General features: G+C 39.2%; 1 protein-coding gene across 1 annotated transcript; it reads right to left on the bottom strand.

The window, feature by feature from the left end:
* Window positions 1-1,108: 1,108 nt before the first annotated feature.
* CRLS1 (cardiolipin synthase 1) lies at window positions 1,109-22,563 on the bottom strand. Its single transcript, XM_081033235.1, has 7 exons — window positions 22,116-22,563; window positions 19,347-19,484; window positions 14,390-14,519; window positions 6,843-6,928; window positions 5,722-5,790; window positions 4,043-4,134; window positions 1,109-2,136 (listed from the first exon to the last, which is right to left on the bottom strand). The coding sequence occupies exons 1-7, from the start codon at window positions 22,419-22,421 to the stop codon at window positions 2,049-2,051; spliced, it is 909 nt and encodes a 302-aa protein (XP_080889361.1). The 5' UTR covers window positions 22,422-22,563; the 3' UTR covers window positions 1,109-2,048.
* Window positions 22,564-23,704: the final 1,141 nt, after the last annotated feature.

The raw sequence follows: 23,704 nt of genomic DNA, 5'->3' as shown, positions 1-23,704 counted from the left end.
AAGGTGTATCACCAGATTCATCACATATGTAACCAAGAGAAATGGACTAAGTGATTTAAAAGATATCTACCAACTGATTAAAAACTGCAAAGTAAAAAAACCTTGCACAACAAAATCCGAAATGGTGATTCATTAGCAGTCTTCAGACGTAATTATCCCAATGCCTTTTTAAGCACACTATCAAGACTGTGTCTGTTACATGAAGGCACCAAAATGAATTTCTGCCGTCCTTTCAGTCTGTATGCATGAATACACACTCAAACATGCCTAATATAATTCCAATGTTCTGTGAACTCAGATTTACGTTTTATAACAAGTCAGTGTCCACAAACCTGAGGAAACTTAGATCCTATTTTTTTAAGGGTTGAGGCAGCCAAAGTATATTAACTAGAGCCAGATAAGACCTTAATTCTAAAGAGACCGAGTCCCACTCATAAGTCACTCCAAATAGCATCAACACTAAACTATAAATGAGCATAATGAAGCACAAAATCCGAGTCTTTCCCATAGCTATTTCATTTCAAGTTGCTTTTTGAATACTATTTTTGTGGGCGGACTTTGCTAGTGCTGAGATGTGCTCAGTGTGTCTCTCGGATGGTCTAGATTTTTACCTTCAGCCTCACTGCTTCCCAGGGAACTAGACAGGAGGTTCCGGAAGCCCTTCTCTTCCAGAACTCTCACCACCCTCCATTTGGTTCAGTGGCAGTGTCCCTACCTGCAGACTTCAGTGTTTCCCAAGCCAAGGGTGGCTCGGCTGCTACTCTGGGAACAAGGAAGGCCAGCAGAAGGGCACACTGATCAAAATATACCGCCAAGAGGCAGGAATTTTGCTTATAACTTCCCATCTTAACATGGCAACAGGCTGTGTGCAGACCTGGGACAATGGGCAGCAATAGGCCTCCACTGATAAAAGGAAGCAACCAGTACCAGCCTGGTCTTCCTTTTCCTTCTCCCTGCATCTCCCATTCTCCTAAACACGCCAGCATAGTGAGAATGACTATTAAGTCAGATGGTCACAAACCAATTATTTTTCCAATATAAGTGCAAGTGATATACCTGAATGGACTTTATGAATCGGAAAACTTACAAAAAAAAAGAGGACCATATTGTTACACAAACAATCCAAAATGAAGGTACACTTTTTCCCCCAGTTTTTTTCTTTATTTTTTTAACATCTTAACAAAAGATATTCCCCAAAGTTTTAAAAAACCTTTGAAAAATATACAGTTTCATATTATTTACAGTAACATATAAGTACAGGTTCCAATATTATACAAACATTGCTTTGTTAGAAATACAGTGGGAAGGCATGATGTAATCACTGCCTCCTGGATGGTGTAGGCGCATGGATATGTTTTCATAGTTCAACTACCTCTGTTACTTGTTATCCTGATACATAAAACTATTAGGCACCTGAGAGGTTGGAAGACTACCGAAAATGAACTTCAATACCTTCTATTTTGATCTTATTATTTGCAAAACCTAGGGCATTTATCATTTCTTCACAAGTTTATTTCATTCACAACTAAGCTACTTTTATTGTCATTATCCTAAAACGATCAAATATTAACCATATGAACTGTTAATATATACATCGATCAAATTAAACATACAACTGTAGTCGAGTTGTATAGGATATATACTTAAAACCAGGAAACTCCCTAGTGCTTTGTGAGTATTCTAAATTCTATTAAACAGAAGTGGTAATTCTCCAGTTTCCATGCTCTGGTCTATTAAAAAAAAAAATTAAAAAGTGACTGACAGTAATTGGAATAATTGGTTCCTTGTAAGTTAATTAAGAAACCTAAGATAAAAAAAAATAATTCTAAATGATAGTTTTATTTCCATTTAAAAATACACTGGAAATTCTGCATATGCTCATGATCAAACGTATTTTCAATGCACATTACTTAAATTTTGATGACATGGTTTGTTCTGACAAGCCCTTTTACAAGCTGAACACCAAAACAGGGAAACTCCTGTAGATTTCCACTGGCCCTGATGCCGGTGATGTATACCGTTTCCTTGCTCGCGATGATGGATGACCTTCATCTGCCTTTTATCACCTGAACAGTTTTCCGGCCATAATGGTAGTAACTGTACGCGGATGCAGCTGTGGTGAAAGCTGTGAAACACCTTTAACGGAAGGAAAGAAAATTTAGTTGTCAAGTCTAACACTCAGTAACTGTGAGACTCATAAAGAATACATTTAAAAGAGTTACTTAAAAAAGTGAAAAAGACTGTGTGGTGTAATTTTTTTTTTTAACTGCAAGATTTACCCTGTGAAATTATAACAGCTGTACGTGATGTCAGAGGCATAGTAGACTGGGGGGGCAGGGTTATCACTTTGTGAGGGGTGTAAATGTCTATTACATTGTCTTGTGTACCGGAGACTAATTTTTTTAAAAAGAATATCAATACACCACTTTTAAAACTTCATTTGAATTACTAATGTCAAACCCTGTAGCTAATGAGCCTGGAAAAATACTAGCAACTGTCATTTTTACCCAGACATTACTCTGTCTTATATTCTCATTTCCCTTTCACAACCTCATCTTCTAGAGGAAACGGAGCCCCCGAGAACTTGCTCAGGGCCACAGAACCTTGTCTGAGCCTGGCTTGGCTTCAACTCTAGCACCATGCACCCTTTTCCACTGCTCCATGCTGCTTAGACTTTATTATTAGCATTAGACTCTATTTCCTGAAATTCTGAGTCATTTAAAATAAGTTTCCCCTTTCTTTATTGATTTTTCCTTAAGTGAATTACCAGACTAACCAGAGTCGCTGTGAAATGACATCAGTGATGCTCAGAGCTCGCTGAACGCTCGCAGCTCCCTGGCTACACTTCAGCGCACCGCTACGTCTGCCTCCCCCCGGTGAGGTGCAGGCCCATCAGGACTCTACTTTCATTTGATCCTAAGGTGGTTCGTGCCAGTTTAATATCATAAATTCACACATAAACCAGTGAAACATACGAGTAGGAAAAGTTGCTATTTCTGAGGTCTAGTGTGGAGACTCTGGAAAAACTTGACAACAAGGCCAGTTGCTAAAAACTACTGTCAAAATAAGCAGGCAATATGATTGTTAAAATACTGGAGAAAACGGTAAAAAAAACAAAACAAAGAAACAACCTAGAAAGTTTCTATACTCAAAATTGCTTTGTAAATGCCTTAAATTCTTATATCACTTTAAAAGAAGCAGAAAATGAAAATCTGAGAGGTTGTATTATGGATGTAGTTTATTCAAGGAAAAAAAGCTCCCCTTGATGGACCTATATTCAAAGAAAGGATGTTGGTCCTATATCAGAAGATGTACGATGAACCAGAACAAATGTACACTTACATATATGTTAGAAAATGTTTAGTTTGTGTATGATTTTTTAAAGCTTCTTTAGCTTCATTGACTGCTTAACCAACCATTTTCTGGCTCAGACTGCATCAAGCATGAAGGCTTTAAGTACGGAGTTAAAAGCATACTAAAATACAGTGCTTCAATACCAGTGTGACACATTGGATTCTGGGAATTTGAACGTGACACACTTTCAAGGCTATAAATAAGCACAGTAAAATAAAATTCAAATTTCTCTCTCCAAGTTCCCCTCCCACTGTGCCCCTTTCACTAGCCTGGCTGCACTTTCCATTGCCCACCTCCTACACCTCTGACTTTGCTCAGGGTCTGTCCTTCAACTGAATGAGCTCTCCTCAGTCTCCCCCTGTAGAAAATTCACCTACACCTCAGGGCTCAAATGCTACTTCCTCCCTGAAGCTTTCCCTCTTCTTCCTAACTGGAACTCTTTCTTTCCTCCGAAACCCAACACACTATTTGTACTTCTCATCCCTTTTAACTTGTTTGAAAGTTCCTATAACTTCTACATCCCATAGTTGATAGTAAGCTTCTTAAGAATGGTATCAAACATAAAATATACCCCAGAGCTTTACTCAGTTGGTGCTCAATAAACACTGTAAGAACAAAATAATTCTAGGGCTGCCACAGTAAAACAGTTTGTTGAAATTCTTGCAGAGTGATTCTAAATTTAGCTTACCACAATATTTGAAGATAGACGCTGTCAGCATAATTGAAAACCGGAGCTGCCAAAGAAGCTGCCACCAAGATTAACTGGACTGCTGTGTTTACCTACAGAAAATGACTCATAAATGAACAGTGCCAACCAGATCGTGTTTTCAGCTCACGAGACTAAGGCATCGTCCACCACAGTGTAACACGACGGACCCTCGGCATGCCTGATGTTCTAATATCCCTGCCAAAGAAGCTGGCATTCACACCAAAGAGTGAACTTCACTAAGTGGCCCATCTGTCTGCACAGTTGCTCTTTACAGTGAGAAGCACAACTGTCAGAAAACACCACTACCTTGAATTTCCATAGCAATTCAATAATGTTGCAATGTTCTTTGCCTTTTTTTCAGTTGCCCATTAAAACAGTTCTGTCTGTGAATATGCAAATAACTAAGGTTAACAGGTAAGGAGTTAAATGACTTGCTTGTAGTCATACCAGGTTACAGATCCAAATCTAGAACCCAGATTTTCCAGAACCCCATTCAATGCTTTCACTTGCCTACCTATGTCAAACTTCTGAGGTTAGAAAACTGAAATACATTCAGCAATATGAGAAAGGCTCTCTGAAGGAAATGAGTAGGTTTCCCGACTCTAAAAAATAGCACGGAGGACAAGAGGAAGAAAAGAGAACCAGAAAGACACTGGAGACTCCCTCTACTCGTCAGGAGAAGTGTTGTGGGGAAGTGTGTGAAGTATGAATCAGTGGGTGATGTGCCCAGAGAAGCACCTATGTTCTATCCCACCATTCTGCAGCCAAATTACAAGGATTCCACTTAGTTTTAAAAAGAAATAATAAAAATTGTATGCAGAACTTCTTGCAAGACCAAGGGTTTGAGGCATCTGTCCCTGCACTTCTTGAACCCACTTTCAATGTAGTACTACACTCAAATTGCTGCACTTGACAATTGGGAAGTTGAATCCAAAAAACAAAACAAAACAAACAAAATAACCCAACCCCATAAATGTAGGTAAAAGTCCATGCCAGGAAATCTGTGGTATAAAAGTCATCACCCCTCTGTCCCAAAGATGATCAGCATCCCTAACCTGTTAAACCTCTGCCACAGGGGATGGTGCAGAAGAATGATTAGAGCAAACTTTCTAAGGCTACACAGTTGAAAAAGCAGTGTGCCTTAAGAAGCTCTATGTGCCAAGACTGGCATAGAGTTATTGCCCTACAGAGGTCTCGGAAAATAGGATGGACAACTAAGAGCAGCAATTATTTATTAGTAAATAATACTGTCTGATATCCCTTGCATGTAACAATCAATCTTGAAAACAAAAGGCACTTATTTATTATATGGTGTTTTCACCAGAAGGAGGGGTGCAGTGAAACCATAATGGCACCATCATGATCTGTCGTGTTTTAATCAAAATGCAGTTACTTCCCATTCCTTCCACCTTCCCTAAATGGCGGCCCCATCACCTCATTCAAAGGCTTACATTCTCAGACCACCATCACAAAACACAACGCATACATTAAAGATCCAAAGAGCTTGCAGGAGAAAAGAACTGGGTAATGACCCACCCTATCCCCTTTAGTCAGTGCATTTAAATTTGTCTCATTTTCAGCTGCTCCAGACTGAGGTTTATATTCAACGTAATAAAAATTCACAGGGAATAACTTAAAGGACGTTGTGTGTCTCTTACCTTGCTTATGAAAGTGGGCTTTAACCTAGCAGTGGCATAGCAAGGATTGAAATACTTAGAAAGTGTTCGCTGGCAGAGGACAAAAAAGATAAAGTTTATTCAATTTATTGTTCAATTTTAAAACAAACATTTTATTATATGTAGGTAACAGTTACTGAGTGCTTACCACATGCCTAGTTCTACGTGCCCTTTATTTGTACCTTCTTTTGTTATCCTAAATGAGCAGTATCTACATTCTTTACAAATCATACATGGGTTACTGAAAATAAATTTTTTAAATTTATCAATTTCTCAGTTCCTACAAAATTCCAACACAACATCATAGAGTCTGCCTGACTACATCTTTTTACAAAATAAACTCAATAAATGTCCCTTATCACTATGTTTTTTAGACTAAAAAACAAAATGAATACAATACTATTATTTTCACCAGCTTGGAAACCAAAAGATGACGTTATTATGCTATACTTATGTGCTCAAATATTTGTAGAACAAATATACAATCCATTCCATGTTCATACAACTGTGATTTTTTAAAAACCAGTCTGTCTAGATCAGGGGTGTCCAAACTGCGGCCCGCGGGCCAACTGCAGTCTGCAATCCATTGTTAATTGGCCCACAGCAAATTCCAAAAATATATTTAGTTTACTGAAATAAACCAGGTGAGGCAATACGTACTTCACCTTGAGTGAGTGGCCCGGCTGTTTGTGTATTTTACCGCATATGGCCCTTGGTAAAAACGTTGAAAAAAGTTTGGACACCCCTGATCTAGATAATTCACAGTAGAGTCTAAATTAGATAGCACGGGAGGTGTGGTTATGCAAAAGCTCTTAATAGAGCTTGTTGCTAGGAGTGGGGCTAGCTGGTCTGGGTTTTATGTGCTATCAATTGAAAAGATTTTGACTAAAAACAAAAACATACTTTTAAAAAACTCATTATTTATGTGTTAACTGAACAACTACCATAGCAAGATGATAAAGTGTGTTTTTAAAACTTCTTGTACATGGATCAAAAAATAGCCATAAATTATTCCCACAAAGTGAAACTCAGCATGTAAGTGCTCCTTTTTTGCCTTAGGTAATAACTAATAGTAAAAGAATATTTTTTGGTAACAAACTCACCGGTGTTGGAAGAGTTCGATATCTGACATAAAAAACAGCAGCAATCAACATGACATCTCTTGAAATTATCATATAAGTAAGTGGAACTGAAAATCAAATATAAAATAATTTTGATTGGGATTTTAAAAATTACTAAGACATTACACATACAATGAAGCCTCATTCAGCCTTACCATAACTGGTATTTCTTATAAGTAAAAATTCTGTAATAACACCTATTGACGGTTTACAGTCCTTACAGTGAATCACTGACTTTTCATATTCTTTAACCGGCCCTCAAAACAAGTGAAGGACAGACAATGGCTTTTAAAATCTATCTCTGCCTTTCAGAATGTTAATCTTCCGGGCCTCTTTTTTGTTTTCCTTTCTCTTGTCCCCGTTTTTAAGCTACAGTGTGTCAGCTCTGCTCAGCCCCACTATCGCCTTTGTTATTTCTCAGCTTTGTGAGTTTGGAAGAAAGATAAATACGATCCTCGCTCATTGCAATTACACGGGATGAGATGGTAAAGGAGTTGGAAAGGATGCTGGGACTCAAACCATTCTGGTGTCTCAGGACCTTTGCTTATTTCTGCATTCTAGACTATTTTATGAATAATAAAATGTGCTATATGTACCACTTTTGGAGAAATAAAATATTTGTATTCTTGTCTAGCCAGGTCCTACCCAGGCAATTGCTATTTTTTCCCAGCCCCATTCATTCAATGAATTCTAATGAAACATGAATTCAACTTGTCAATAGTTTTCACATCATTTTTAAGACTCCACAGCATGATCCCAGAGCCAGCAGAAGGATATTTTAGATGGATACCCAAGGAATCCCTACTTACTCCTCTGTTGGATGAGAGGGCAAGGACCTGTTTCACTTTATACCCTTCTGCACTAAAGAAACTTTTAACCATGAACATGTATCATTTTTATAAGAAAAAAAAATTTTTTAAAAGGGAAAAAACTCCTGAAGCTAAAACTCAGTTCAAAATATTTTTTGGATCATGCACATCCCTTCCATAATACCCTGTTTTCCCGAAAATAAGACCTAGCCAGACAATCAGCTCTAATGTGTCTTTTGGAGCAAAAATTAATATGAGACCCAGTCTTATGTTATATAAGACCCGGTCTAATATAATACAATACAATACAATACCCGGTCTTATATAAGACCAGGTATAATAACATAGTATAGTATAATATAATATAGAACAGAACAGAATAGAATAGAATACCGGGTCTTATATTAATTTTTGCTCCAAAAGACGGATTAAAGCTGATTGTCCAGCTAGGTCTTATTTTCGGGGAAATGCTGTACTTTCAAACAGCTCTTTTGTGAATTATTTTTGAGGCTATATTCTCTAGTTTGACATTCTAATGATTCTGCCACTTGAGAAAAATCACTAATTACAGACTTAAAATTTAACCTCTGCTGATCACAGCCATGATATGTTGATCCTCGCCCTAGTCCTGGATGACAAGACTATCCCAAAGAGAAAATGCTAATCCACTCAAGTTGGCATCTGGAACACACAGAAGACACAGCCATATGAGCCAAATAACAAAAGAAGCCAGACACCCATGATTTTTAAAAGCATTTTTGTGCCTGTAAACCAAACTTTTCTATAGCAATTACTAGCTGATAAAATCTAACAACAATCAGATTTTAAAATGCAGCAAACTCATGCAAATTATATATAGTAAATCTCCTAACCGTAACTTTAGAAGAAAATAAACGCCTGTTCATGTATTTCATCACCACCAGAAAAAAAAGAATATGGCTTAATCCTAAATAAGAGGTTTCTGCACCAGAGGAAATGAGACGATTCAATCCACTGCAAAGACTTGGATTCTAGTTCTATTTACTACCAAAACTACCACTTATTGAGCATCTGGCATTGTTTTAGTCATTTCATACATACAAGTCATTCAATCTACATATCAACTCCACGATATAGGGACCATCATTATCCCCATTTTGTCCCCAATATGGAAAACAAGCCTCAGGCGGATTATATAACCTGACCAAGGTCACCCACAAGTAAGGAGTACAGCCAGGTATGGAACTTAGGTCTATGGAATTCATAGTCTATGTTCAGGACAGTACATGAGGCTCCAATCCAGCAGTGTGACTAGCAATTAGCATATCCAGACTCAGTTTACCATCTCTAACAGTCTGGTGGTGGAAAGGGCTGTTAACAAAATCAAAGGTTCCCCAAACTGACTTCCCATCATAGAATCACCTGGTTAGAGCTTCATTAAAGCCCAGATTAAAGCCCCCTGGGGGACTGGATGCATGCCGGGCTGGAACCCTGCGGCACCAGGTGATCTCTAAGGCTCCTGCAACTGACTGTATATATACAGGCTCTTGCTTTGCTGCTCTGGGCACTTTTATCCAGTTCCCTGGCTGTCGGATCTTCTAAGTGCTCCTGCTTTCTCCCCCAGCCTTCCCTTCCCTTTGCTTCCAGGGCTACAGGCGTTCTCATTTTCCCTATCAGAGTACCATAGTATGTTAGTGCGGGCAGGAGGGTGTAAACTCTGCAAGGGATTGCTCCGAGGTCTTCCTCCCGACTTGCTACCTCTGTCTGAAATATAGTTAATGTCTGTGACAAGGACATACACCTCGGGCAAATTTTATGGGTATTAAAGGGAAATAATAACATCAACTCACCTTCATACATTAAAAGTGGTCATTATCAGTATCACGGGTTATTGCATTGAAAATAATACATTTTACAGAATTTAGAAATTGATTTAAACCAGCAATAAGAATTTGCTATATTATAAACCAGGAAAATACGATATGGTAAATGTGACAAAACAAATGCACATGAGTAAGTAAAAATTAACTTGGACTGACATCCTATACACTGTTATAAACCTAACAAATCAAAGAATTTTTCATCTTTCTCTCCCCCTTCCAGAGAAAAAGAAAAAAAAAAAAAACAGAATTATTTATTATCCTAGCTGAGGAAGAAAGCAAACGTCTTACTCTTGAAAAAGCAAGGCTATTCTAATCAAGGTGCATGAACTTTTAGAAAAAAGCAGTATAAAAGTAAGAATATGAGACTGTACACATGCCTGCCTCTCTCCCGGTCTCTCTCAAACCCGTCTAAAAGGACAGTAAAGGGATGAAAGAATACAAAGTCACAAAAAGAATGAGTAGAGGAGACCAATTTCAAAGTTTTCATTAAGGTTATCAGTCTAACTAACTATCTTACCAGCGTGGGAAGAGCTGAAACTTAGTCCTTCACATAGGACTCTCATGAGAAGCAGGCCGTCTCACACCAGGAAGTCCACAGGAGAGTACCTGGATCCCTGGCCCCCGAACCCCCCTAGTATCATTCTGGTAGGTCTCTGTGGTTCCCTGCAGCTAGGAGTGGTTGTCAGGTTGGGGGAAAATCCCCAAAGAGTACTATTTCATGATACATGAAAATCATATGAAATTCAATTTCTAGCATCCATAAGCGAAGTTTGATTGGAATAATGCCACATTCATTCACTTATGTATTTTTTATGGCTGTTTTCACACCACAATACTAGAGTTAAATAGTTGTAACAAAGACCACATGGCCCACAAAGCCTTAAATATTTACTATTTGGTTCTTTACAGAAAAAGTCTGCCAACTCTTTTTCTTTATGTTAATCTCTGTACATAGGGCTCACTGGGATACAGTGGGATTAAGTGAAGGTCAACATACTGAACACTGAGACACCTCAAGTTTCCTCCCACGGTTTAGCTCCCAAAACATTGCTCTTACCTACAGAATAGACCTAAAAGTACTGAGAATTCAGAGCTATGCCTGGGTCTTGCCTGCTCACCCTAGAGGGAAGCATACCACCCAACAAATTCCACCAATGCCCAGAGAGAGCTCTATTAATATTTAATGTCTCATTAAAATATAAGCAAGCAGCCAAGGATCACCAGATATTTCAGTAGTCTCCATCATAAGAGAGAGATCAAAACCAAAAAAGAAATGGAACTTGAAATAAACAGATACAACAGAGAGGTAAAAAAACCCAAAACAAACCAAAAAAACCTCTTAAAAATATACATACATACAGTCATGCACCACCTAATGATAGGGCTACATTCTGAAAACAGTGTCATTAGGCGATACCGTTGTGCAAACGTCCTCGAGTGGACTTACACAAACCTAGATGGTATAGCCCACTCCACACCTAGGCTGTATGATACAGCCTATTGTGCCTAGGCTACAAGCTTCTACAGCATGACACTGTACAGAACAACACAAGATTAAATCAAACACAAGAGAAAATGATGCCATCGAGATGTGGCAAACACAAGATGTATGAGGTTGCTGCCAGAGCATGGTGATGATAAGGGAAAAAAATGACATAAACATTGCCTAGAGTCAAAAATACAGATGGGAGGCTATTAGGGAAGTGTGGCCCATACACACCTTGTGCCTCAGTTGTCCGAGCCACTAATTAAGTTGCTATACCTGTTGCTAAACTCAGCTCAAGGCCAAGCTATAAACATCCTGGAATAACAACTGCTACCTGGACAAACATGGACTTGACTTCTTTCCTTCTAGTTTTTGCCTCCCTTATTTGCATATTAGAACTAACCAATCTCTGTTAACCTATGCAGAATCCTTCATTTGCATAAAGGAATTACATTTTGTGGTGTTGCCTTTATAAACCCTACCTTTCTTTGCTCTTTTTAGAGTGCAGTTTGGGTTGCTAACTGAATCTTTGTCTTTTAGATTCAAATCCTTTAAGACCTCAAATAAACTTTTGTTTTTCAGGGCACTGGAAGGGCCTTACAATGAACTCCATTTGGAACTCTTTCTCAACTTAGGTTATTGTTGTTATACTTTGATTTTATATATCTCTTAAACCCACATGATACTGTTTATAAAATCAGTGTTTGTTAAGGTTTACCTTTATATTTACTTCTCTTTTTTGGTTTATATTGTTTGATGTATTTCAGACCTTCCATCGTTAATTATTTTTCTTTTGCTTAAAGTCTAAATATCTTTAGAAATTCTTTTAATCCTCATCTACTGGTGATAGATTCCTGTTTTTGTAGCTCTGAAAATATTTTGATTTTTCCTTCATTTTTCTACAAACATAATATATCTGCCCTGTTTAGGTCTTTTAAAAATGTCAAACAAAATTAATTTTCTCTAGAGAGGTAATAAACAATTTTTTCTTAGATTTATTCTTAGGTACTTAGTAGTTCTTGATGCTTTTATAAATGGTAGCTCTTTTATATTTCACTTTGTAATAACTGCTTACTGATAGATGAAAACCAGCTCTACTTCTAATGTTGATTTTTGTGTCTGGTAAAACTCGCTAAAGTCTTATTCTAATATAAACATAAAGTCCTTAGATTTCCTGTATCCTCAATTATGTATTGTGTATTATCGATGACAGTGCATTCTTTTCCAGTCCTTTTACCTCCCTTACTGTATTGCACAGTACAATGTTGAATAGGAGTGGCGCCTGTGTCTTAATTCCCAATCTCGAAAGGAATGTATTACATACATATGAAATTTCCTGTAGGGTTTTTTCCCCCCTTTTCTTCCGCGTCCCCACCCCACTACAGTGCAAGCTGTTGTTTCTCAGTCTAGTTGTGTAGGACTAGACTGAGAATGTTTGTAGACCAGAAAACTCAATATTGTAAAGATATCAATTCTTCCAGATATATCTATAAATTCAATACAATCCCAATTAAAATTCCCAAAGAATTTTCTGGGGAACTTGAAAAGCTGATTCTAAAATTTACACATAAATGGAAAAGGTAAGAATACCAAAGGTGGAAGGACTTGCTCTATCAGATATCAATACTTTTAGCAAAGTAATAATAATTAAAAATGGTACTGGTACAAAGATAGAAAATCAATAGGGGAAAACCTAGACAATCCAGAAATGAACCCATATATGTATATATGGACACTGAAGTAAGTCTGGGGAAAGTATACACTTTTCAATAAAAAGTGCTGGAATAATTTGGTACCCACAAAAGCAGTTCAATAATTGTTAAAGAGAGATAATGTTTTAAAAAACATCGACTAGAAAAATGTAAAAAAATGAATCTTAAAAGCTTTCCAATACAAAACAGAATCATATATAAAGGAAAAGGTTATCAGAATTGCATGAGACTTCTCAACAGCAGCATGGACTCTGTGAGTCTACAGAGCAGGGTCTTCAAAAGTCAGTGTGAAAATAACCTGCAATTGAAAATTATGCCCAGTTCAGATCGCAGTCAAGTATGGAGAATAGAACAACAAACATTTTAAATGTCTCCAGAAGAAAGACAATTTAGAGATGTTAAGAATTTGGCTGCCACACTGCATCCTTGCACAGGAAACAACTGATGGTTGCCCTCCGCCAAAAGGAGCACCTTAACAAGGAAGCCATGGCAGCCTGGAAAAACAGATTCAACACAGAAGAGAAAAAATGGACATTTCCGGAATGACAGTGAAGGAAAGTCTTAGCTTGGAAAACAACCTACACCAATAATTTAGGCAAATCTCACAACGACATTATCCATAATACCCAAACCTGGAAACAATGGTATGTTTAACAGGGAAATACCTGGCTAATCTTTGTAAAATGATGTAAAAAAATACAAAGTAACTGAAAAATGGGAGGCACAAAATACACAAGATCATTTGAATTTTGAATGTCAACAGAATGCTCCTTAGATTCTTTTTTACTACAAATTATTTATGTTAACTAGAATGAGACTACTCCTGTCCCTTCCACACCCCCAATCATATACATGCAACAATTCTGACTTTCAAAAAAGCACATAAATATAAACATAAATCCAATTCATTTAATTTGGTATGGGAATTTAAATGCCTAAAGGCAGAAGAGAAAAAGAATGTCTGTGTTGAGGAGACTGTACTACACTGAAACACTACCACATTGCTTCCTATCGAATGCCAATAATACATGCTATTTAAAAGCCATATGACAGCTTCTTTATTCTCGGATTCTATTTTTAACACTTGGAACAAAAACAGTTTAATCTGAAGGAGGGTGAAAAACTAAGAAATACATCTGAAGTAGAAAAATGAACGAGGAAAGTACATGCAACATACAAAGCAAAAGATCATAAAACTGTTAGAAAGAGTATTCATATAATGTACAAACTATATGCATGATTTGAAATTGCATAACAGTGTCTAAGTAATAATACTGTGAAATTTTAGACATCTGGGTTTCAGGGCTCTCATTTATGATTAAATTGTACTTAGGATAACATTAAATTGCTTTCAAAAAGCTAGGCACTAAAAACATGTAAGTTTCAAAACATTCTAGAATTGAATTGAATCATATGAATTGGCACTGTGAAATTCTAATTATAAACAATCTTACTAAGAAAACAACAGATTCTACAAGTATAACCAAGATATAAATGCTAAAGTAAAGCAAATAGCTTGACAAGCCAAACAGTTCAATAGTTTAAAATTAGGCAAAACAGTTTAAAGTTGAAAAATATATTTTTGGAACAGAAAGAGAAATCCTCAGCTCACATCATTCTTCCCAGTGCTATTAAAAAGCACGCATGACGGCGTTCTTACCTGGAATAAGATCTGCATAGGTCAAGCTAACGTATAAGATACTGATAAGTATTTTATCAGCAAGTGGATCAAGAGCACTTCCCAAAGCTGATTTTTGACTGGCCCAGTTTCGAGCAATAAATCCATCCAACTGAAAATAGAAGTTTTTTTTTTTAAATAAATGTCATAATAGGTACAGAGCAGATATCTTGAAGAGATACAGAATAACAACTATACTTTCATAAAATGTAAATAAAATCTCTTCTGTTTCTTACCAGCAAACCTTCTCATTCTTTCCCTGGTATACTATACGTTTAGCTTTTAAATTACCAACTGGTCTGAAAATAATAGTATTTTTCTTTCCCAAGGGCTTCTGATATTTCTCAATGTTTTCACAATGCCCCTTTGTGGGATGAACGCAGACACAGATATAAAAACGCAAATAAAACTCACAGAAGGCATGACTGACAGACCAGGGACTAGGAGGCCCCTTTCTTAAGCCCTGGGCTGACTTTTCACTGCAGTCCAAACTGCTGCTTCTCCTTAAAAGGACGATCCCTTAACTGTGAGACTCTTTCACTCCTACATACTTTTATGTAATATGATGACTCCCCAAGTTTTAACTGTTATTATTTTCAACTTCTTTTGTTGTTGTTGTTTAGTGCCCTGCTAATTCCACATCTGGCTGCATTTGCATGACCTGTATTTGAATAAAAAACTCAACCCTCTACCTAACATTTTGGAATGAAAATCACTTAATCACTATTCTTGCAAACAAATTATATTTAATTTGTAAAGCAAATTATACTTAATATAAATTAAATTATATTTAATTTGTTTGCAAGAATAAGGTCATACATGGTTGCCAGAGGGCCAAATAGGGCTTGCAGGCTGGTTTTGTATGACCCGCCCAGAGCTTTTAAAAATATAAATTACTTGCCAACATTTGAATATTCAAAATCTTACTACAAAAAAAATCCAGATCTCTAGGCCTATTTTGGCACCACAAAATGGACTGAAACCAAGAATCGCCCATCCCCATTAAACAAGACAGATATTTTTAGGTTTTCCAAGTTCCTACCTGGATTTTAGTCATTTTATTTTACTTTAAGCTTCAAACAAATGTTTAATTCTGTCATCCTATTTCCAAAGGAAAAGATTAAATTAATTTAGACATAATTTAACAGGTACATCTCATAGGAGAAATAAGTCCTCCATATCTCAAGTATTCCAAAGAGTCAGAGGAGACAGCAGTAGCACAGGACAATGGTTAAGAACTTGCTCTTTGCTGCAGAACATAACTTTCCTGGCTCTCCCACTTACTGTGTGACCTTGGGCAGATTATTTGGCCTCTCTAACCCTCAGTTTCCTCATCTGTAAAACAGGGATGGTATTACCTACCTCAAAGGGTTGGCTGTCTTCAGCATATAATGTGATTAATACTTGATCAGCACTCAACACTTAGTAAATCCTCCAAAAAAGCCATTACTAGCTATTACTACAACAGAAAGAATCTATTTTATTTTTAAGTAAACTCGATGTAACACTGTCTACCAGAAAGTGCCTAGAACTAGGAGTTAGGGCCTTGGAAGATCCAGCTTTCAGTTGTTCTTCATCTTAGGGAACTTAACCTCCCATTTTTTCATGGTCATCACTCTCTCATCCTCACTGTTCCTCTATCTACCTTAGATTCCCAAGTCATCATCACTGCTCTGCAAACACCTATAAGACCCTACTCTACTCTCTTTCAACTCCGCTTAAACACAAGTATCCATATACTCCAGCGAGGTTTGCACCTAAGCAGCTGATCAAGAAAAACACATAAATGGGCTGATTGATTTCACTTCCAATTCATGACCACAAATCTTCTGTGGGCACTCAACGGTGTCTGGCAACCCCACATCTGCTGTATTTACCTTCTCTTTTCACCCTGCCTGCTCTTACCTCAAACTGACTCCATCCCTCCCAAAGCCTTTCCCTCTAGCTCATGACCATGTCTATAATTTCCTTGAAAAGTAAAAACAGATTGTGAGCCCCTCATATTCCCACCTGCAATCTACCACCTATCGGCAGCCATTCGTTCTCCCTGCTGTCCCTGATCCCAGGCCCTCTTACCTTCTGAATTCCCCCTATCTTTCCCCACTCCCTCTGCGTCATCAATCTCTTCCTTTCCACCCCCTCTTTTCATTAATTAATTAACAACAAAATTTCCCCCAGTATATATACCCGGAGTGCCAAAAAAATGTATACAAGTGTACACTTTGATCAACATTGCTCAAGCAGTAGTTCGCAGTAATCAGAAGTGTCTGGACTCTGATGGTAACCACTTTCAGCACCTCTTGTCATTGCAGAAGTCAAACGTGACTTGTATTCATCTTTTGTTATCGGTATTTATCAAGTCTTATAATTTTAATAGTTTTCCTTAAAATGTGTATACATTTTTAGGGCACACTCTGTATGTATCTTTAAAACTTCCTTCTTCCTTAACCCTATTTCTCTATTCCCCTATAAAACAAAACTTCCTCAAAGCAATATCTATCATTACCACTAATATCATTACCAATATCATTACCACCTCACATTTGCTCACCAACCCGCTGACTGTCCCTACCGTCTAGCGGTCCTAAAAGTCACCAATGAATTCTTCATTTTTAGCTGACTTGACATTAACACCAACACAAACTGAAGCACTTTCTTTTCACTTAACTTCTGTGACACCTTACTGCCTAATTTTCTTCCTTTCTCAGTAGCCATTCCTAGCTCCTTGTCCTTTACTGGTCCCTTCTCCACTGCTCATTGTTCACTTCTCTGATCCCTTCGTTTTTATCACAGCCTAGATGACTTCGCCAGACCTGACCATCTAAGTATATGCTGATAACTCTCAAATCTATCTCTAACCATGACTGCTTCCAACTCCAAACTACTATCTGTATTCATCTGCTAGTTGATACCTCTATGCGGATGTGCATAATAATAGTTCTTGGCATTTTTCCACAAACCCTGTCCTACCCTAAGTATTGCTAATCACAGAAAATGCTAACCTCCATGTACCTCCTTGTTGAAAAGAATAAAAGTAACAGCCTACCAGTCATACTTGTCTTTTTTCTCACCCCTTATCCAATTCAACATATTAACTCTATCTTCAAAATAGATCTCAAACCCATTCACTTCTCTCCAACTCCAAACTACCACCTCCCCACCCTAAGATCACTGTGAGCCCCCTCAACAGCTTCTCTGCTTCCCCTCTCACCTGCCAATAACCCATTTCCCACACACAACATAAATTAGACCTTGTCATTCCCCTGCTTAAACCTTCCTTGAGTCCAGTCATCTGCCATTCCAGAGGCATCAAAACCTCCATGAAATAAATGTGAAATATGCCAGTTAGCTTAGGTTTCCACACTCACTGCCTTATATATTTAGAAAAACGTAAACGAGGCCTCTGCCATTCAATGAATATTGCAATCTCATGTGGAAGCTAACAAAAAAAACAACAACAACAAAAACTGCGAATGAAAATAAAATCAAATCCAGTAACGGAAAAACATCTTGTGTGTTACAAAAACCAAAAATTCCATTATCAGTATAATATCCTTGGACAGACTTGGAGACTATGCTAATGAGTGCCGGGCTTCCAACTTCAGAAATAAAAGCAGGTGTAAGAGATTGTGACAATGAGGAGATGTTGTGACGAACAGGAACTAAACTCTGGAAAAACAGAGGTGGCAGCTATTTTGAGAGACTATTTTGATGCATATTTGGAAATGCCATATAACAATGCAAATGCCCTCCCTACTTATCCTGAAAAATCTTCAGCTAATTCCATACTGCTCGCCAGTACTCCTGGGCAGGTGGAATTTTGTTTCTATGAACCTCAAAGAGAACAGCTGATGTTACAAAGAAAGATGCTATACAACTTCTATTAACAGAAAATTAGTTTTGCTTTATTCTCACTTATTAATTAAAAGTAAAGCTTTTCAAACATAAGTCAGTTTAAAGAGGACCAAATCATTACTGCCCGTTTGGGTGCTCAGAGGGTAGACGTCTAGACCAGCCACGTACAATTTATTTTATCTATTTCTACATGCTAACTTTGCCCTCATTTAAAATTTTTCCTCTAACTTTTCTCCACTTCCCTCAACTGTATTTTTATAGGACATGTAGTTTTATGAGCCATTTCAAATTCCTTATGAAACAAGGTAGGTGATAAACACAAATAATGTCATATATGGTGATGGCTGTCAGTTCACGAAAGCCAATTTAACACATAATGTAACCTTCTGTTATAAAATTATTTTCCAAGTTCTAATTTGAGATAGCCCAAATAATGCCCCCGCCAAATGACACAGTAGTATCAAGGAGCTCTTCTCTCTTTTGTCCATCTGCTGGGGGAGTAGAAGAAAGAAAGAGGCCTAATGCCCACCCAGGGCAGGGTCTTCTGCTGGGTGGTCAGCAGGGTGTGAAACAGGGATCAAGGATCAAATCTGTGGGGTGCCTATGGCCTCCCACCAGCATAAACCTGAGCAGAGCTCCGGGCTCTACAAGCTCCCTGATTACGACAACGGGCCCACTGGTCCCCTCTCCACCAGTAAAGCCAACTGTTGTTGAAGATCTGAGTATTCCTATCACAATAAATAGAAAAATGGTCTCATAGCCTCTCTCCTTTATTTCTATGCCTAACGCAAGTACTTGGTTCTTTGAGACTTTCTAAGGGTTTTTCTTTGATGAAGAAGTTAAAAACCAAAGTAAAAAGCTCCCTCTCCTATGCCTTCCTACAACCTCTACTATTACCTTCCTTAGATCATATAAGGAATTAGAGTCCCACAGAGATGGTCTTGCATAAAATACCAGGTGAAATTAATCTTGAGGATTTCCTTCTAAAGAAAAGCCAACTGAGGCTGTGCTATTTCATTCAGTGCAGTAAAAACCCTGGGATTTCAAAGGAGAGCAAAACAGAGGGAGTACCTTTACAACTTACCAAATCAGTTAATCCAGCTAAAGCAAAAACTCCTAGCGCAATATTAAAATCTTCTTCAATAATCAAATAGCCCAAAACTGGGGCCAAGCCAATTCTCGTCATTGACAACATATTTGGGATTGTCCATGGATTTTCATACTGAAACACAAAGACAACAAAATCTAAATTAAATACTATAAATTCATATTTAAATAACCATATACTTATTATACATATTTAAATAACCATATACTTATTATACTTATTAATAACCAAGACAACTACTTTATCAACCTAAGGGTTAAAAGATGTATAAACTTTAAATTTAGTACTTTAAATTGAGTTTTCAAATCTATTCTGTTCCTTTTACAGATATCACTCTAAAACCGTCAAGTAACACAGCTGACGCAGATGTATCATGTACCCATATAGTAGCAGTGTCTACTATATATAGGTTTTCTTCCTAAAGAAGGAAGGAACAAACATATATTGTCTATTATATAAATCAAGTCTTTATCAGATTTCATTAGAATTCAAAACTTAAAACACTGCTTTTAAAAATTAAACTTCAAGATCTTACACTTCAAGTAGATAGTCTAAAAAGTCAGAAAAAAGCCACATTATTAACCCCAGGCATTTTGGCTTAAAAATGTTTACTGCAAATAACCTGCCTCACTCCTCTACATATATCCATCAAAAGAATACTAAATGCTATACACAGTGTGTGGCAATGCAAATGAAGAGAAAAAAAACATTCAATTTCATAACATTACTACTGAATTGGCAAATTGCTGCAAGAAAATGGTATTAGGAATAGGGATCGAGACCCTTAGGAAATCGAGAAATTTTGTAAATCTGTACAAAATAGCCATGGAAATGTTAAGATCTCAAAGTAGAAACCAAAAGAGCTTTCACAGCTCCACTGTGGGAGGCTTTAAGATTCCTTGAAACTTCATTTGGAGCCAAGCTGTTTGAAGTTGGCACTAACAAAAGGGCTTCTTGGCAGCTTCTCTGAAGAACATTACTTCCTTGCCAAACATAATCTGTTTCATGAGAGGTTATTTCAACTTTTTAAAAAGCCTCAGTCTAGCAGAGCTAAGACACCCTGCACAACGGGTACAGAAATAATACAAGAAAATGTCTTTACCTAAAGCCTGGATTATTCTCCACTAAGGGATAGGTGCCAATTCCACCCATAGGACTATCTCCTCACCAGACTAACCCTGGTTAACCTCTTTCTTCACGGTAACCAATTTGCCTGAACACAACAATCCTTTAAAAAAAGAGAGTTCCCTAAAGATACTAAGTTTGTGTTTTTAAACAGAACCCCACAAGAAATGTTCACCTCAGCTTGGAGGGACAGTGGGGATACTGGGGTCAGGTGGCAAAATACAGTTATTGAAAGCTACAGAAAAACTGGAGATTCTCCAGGAAATAATCACCAAACAAGAAGCAATACAAACCTCTACTCAGGGACCTTTCTTTGAAAGTAAACCACATTACATAATTAAATAGAAACATTCTTGGAACATATTCCAAATTCAAGTTCAAAAGTCAGAGTTTCAGAGTCCAGAGAAAAAAGTAAGTATGTTGACCATATTGTGGTATAGAATTAAGTCAAACACCGATTCCATGTTACAGCAACTCATGGGGGGGGGGGAGGGGAGAAAGTTCCTGATTGAGAAAAGGAGCAGCAAAGCAGAAGGTCAGAATAAAGAGGCCCAACATTCATCTCAGAGATATCCACGGGGACAAAATTCAAGACAAAGTTGCACACAGCCATTTGGTGAATAAACCAGATTGAAGGTTGCTGGGACAGTGAAAGGGGTTCCTTTCAAACTCCTACAAACGATTTCAATCTAAAGAGTGCCTCCCTAATTTCTAATCATTAAATTTGTTAAGTTTCTAACTTAAAAATAAGAGCGCTAATCTCAGATCACCCAACCAGATAACCTGTGGCATACTCGACCAACTATTGTCGTTCTGGGAAGGACTTCAGCCAGCATATGGCAACCTCAAAGCAGCCAGAATTCAAACCCTGACATGCTTGAGCAATTTGTGGAGCCGCCAGGATGTGGCCACCTCAACCCATGCTGCACAACAGAAGAAAGCAGCACAGGAGCCCACTGAAGACATAACAATGAAGATGTAATAATTGCATGAATCTTGCTAACATGACATCAAAAGCTCGCCCACATTCACGCTCTGCTGTCTTCTCCTTGGGCAGCAGTTCAACAGGTACGTAGACAAATATTTCCCTCCGTTACCTCGACATTTTACTCTTTTCCTGCAGTCAGCAGTTACAGGATAGTTTAATTACGATTTCAATGATTTAATTATCCTTCCTCTTATAACACGTAAGGTTGCCAGGGGTCAAGTAATAGCTAACCAAACCTGCACAAGCCAACAAAAAGTACCGTATACCTTTCTGATGATTCACAGACTTGCCCTAAACATCGGGGATTCCCTTCAGAAAATGAAAAACAGGCTTTTCATAAGACAAGTGCAGGCTATTTTTATCAATGCAACATCCAGAGGCCGGTTCGGCCACCGGCGCGTGTAGGAGGGGGGAGGGGATTCTAACTGGACCGACGGGGACCCTGCTGGGACCTCCCAACTTCATCCCAAACGAAAACCCTGCCCGTAACTTCGCTCCAGGGAACGGTTTAAAAGTTCTGAAAAGGCAGCGCCGGAACCGGCGGCCAGAGCTTGTGTTCGCGCCCAGGACTGACCCCAGCAGGGCCCGCGACTCCCACCATCGGGGCGCTGGCCCTCCTCTCCGGGACGTACCAGGCTGGCGGCGCTCGCCGGACCCCAGCGGCCGCCCCGGGCCTCCGCGGCGGCGCCCCCTCCGACCGCGGGCCCGGGGTTCGCCTTCTCCGAGCCGGAGCAGTGGCCCCGCGGGAAGGGCCCGGGCCACCGCAGGCCGAGCGCGGCCGGGCGCAGCCACCAGCGCTCCGCCAGGCAGCGCAGACAGCCGGGCGCGGACGGCAGCAGGGCCCGGAGGGCGCTCCCCTCGCCCGGCCGCGCCCCCGGCGCCCAGGCGGCGCCGCGCAGGGCCCCCCAGGAGCCGCGCGCCACGCGCGAAGCCAGCATGGCCCTGCGGCCGCGCTGCGGGGACGCCGGCAGCGAGAGCTCAGCACCCTGCGGTACCGACGAGCCGCTTCTCCCGCGAGCGTCCAAAGCCCCGGAGAACGGCGGTCATCTCCATGCTTGTTTTCAAACCCCGGCAAGCTCTTATACAGGTGGCTGGGAGCCGCCAAGGGCGGACGGCCGCCTTCGCGACGCTTTTGCGACACCGTCGCCGTGGGCGTCCCAGCACCCCCGGCGGCCGCGGGAGCGCGTGCGGTTAGAGCCCGAGAGCTTTTGGGTAGCAGCTCGTGCGCGCGGCTTGCGTCCCTCCGCCCGCCGTGGGGACTCAGGTCTGCGGGGAGGGCAGGGGGGTCCGCCTGGGCGGCACGACCACGTGACCCACTCGGCGGGGAGAGGGCTGCGCCTTTTCAGGCCCCGCCTACAACTCTCCCCAACCCGCGTCCGGCAGAAGGGATCCCTCCGAAGTGTGCGCGGCGCTCTGGCGGCCCTCGGAGGGGATTTAAATGTTAGTAAAATGATCCAGAACTAAGTAGTGCTAACTCCCTGCTCATTTTCCTCCTTTGAGTGTTGCATATGCCAAAAATACGGGTTTTAGAAACTGTCAGTAATAGCAGTTACTAATTGTCTGAAAAGCGTGTTCACTATAGCCAGGCTGTATTTGTAGTGCATCATCCCATTTAATCCTCCCAACAACTCTTAGATAGCTTCCATTATTACCTTTACTATTTTACAGATAAGGAAACCTAGGCTTAGAGAGGTTAAGAAACTTGCTTATTAGAGGAATATCCAAAATAAGGTTAATTAACTGGTTAATATACATTGGTTACTAAATAATTATGCATTATACTTACTGATTTATTAATATTCATTAACATTGCAATGTTGCAGAACTGTTTTCTTACGAGTTTTGTGTCAAATTGAATTTGAATGGTTCTTGCTGCTGAAGGATAGCAGAGTTTGCCACCCCCAAATGTACTTCTTTGGGAGGTTATTTTAGGCTGGTTAATTTTAAGAAACAGCAGGCATTAGGAGAAGCTCTGAAAACCAAGTAGGAGTTTTCTTCATGTAAAGACATTTACAACTGTAAGGGAAATCCTTTTAAGAGTGTTTTCCTCACTGTACCAAGCCTGGCTTCCCTATCAATGGAGAAAACATGGGTATCCTGCTCGCTTATCTTCCTGTCAGCATGATGTCATCAGTGTATGGACCAGAATGGCATCTGCGGGATGGTGAGATGGTGGAAGTTTTTGTATACTTAATTGTGACAGCGAATCAGAGTTGTCACA

The sequence above is a fragment of the Rhinolophus hipposideros genome (assembly GCF_964194185.1).
Source record: "Rhinolophus hipposideros genome assembly, chromosome: 22".
NCBI lineage: Eukaryota > Metazoa > Chordata > Mammalia > Chiroptera > Rhinolophidae > Rhinolophus > Rhinolophus hipposideros.
This window is presented reverse-complemented; position numbering and strand designations above follow the sequence as displayed.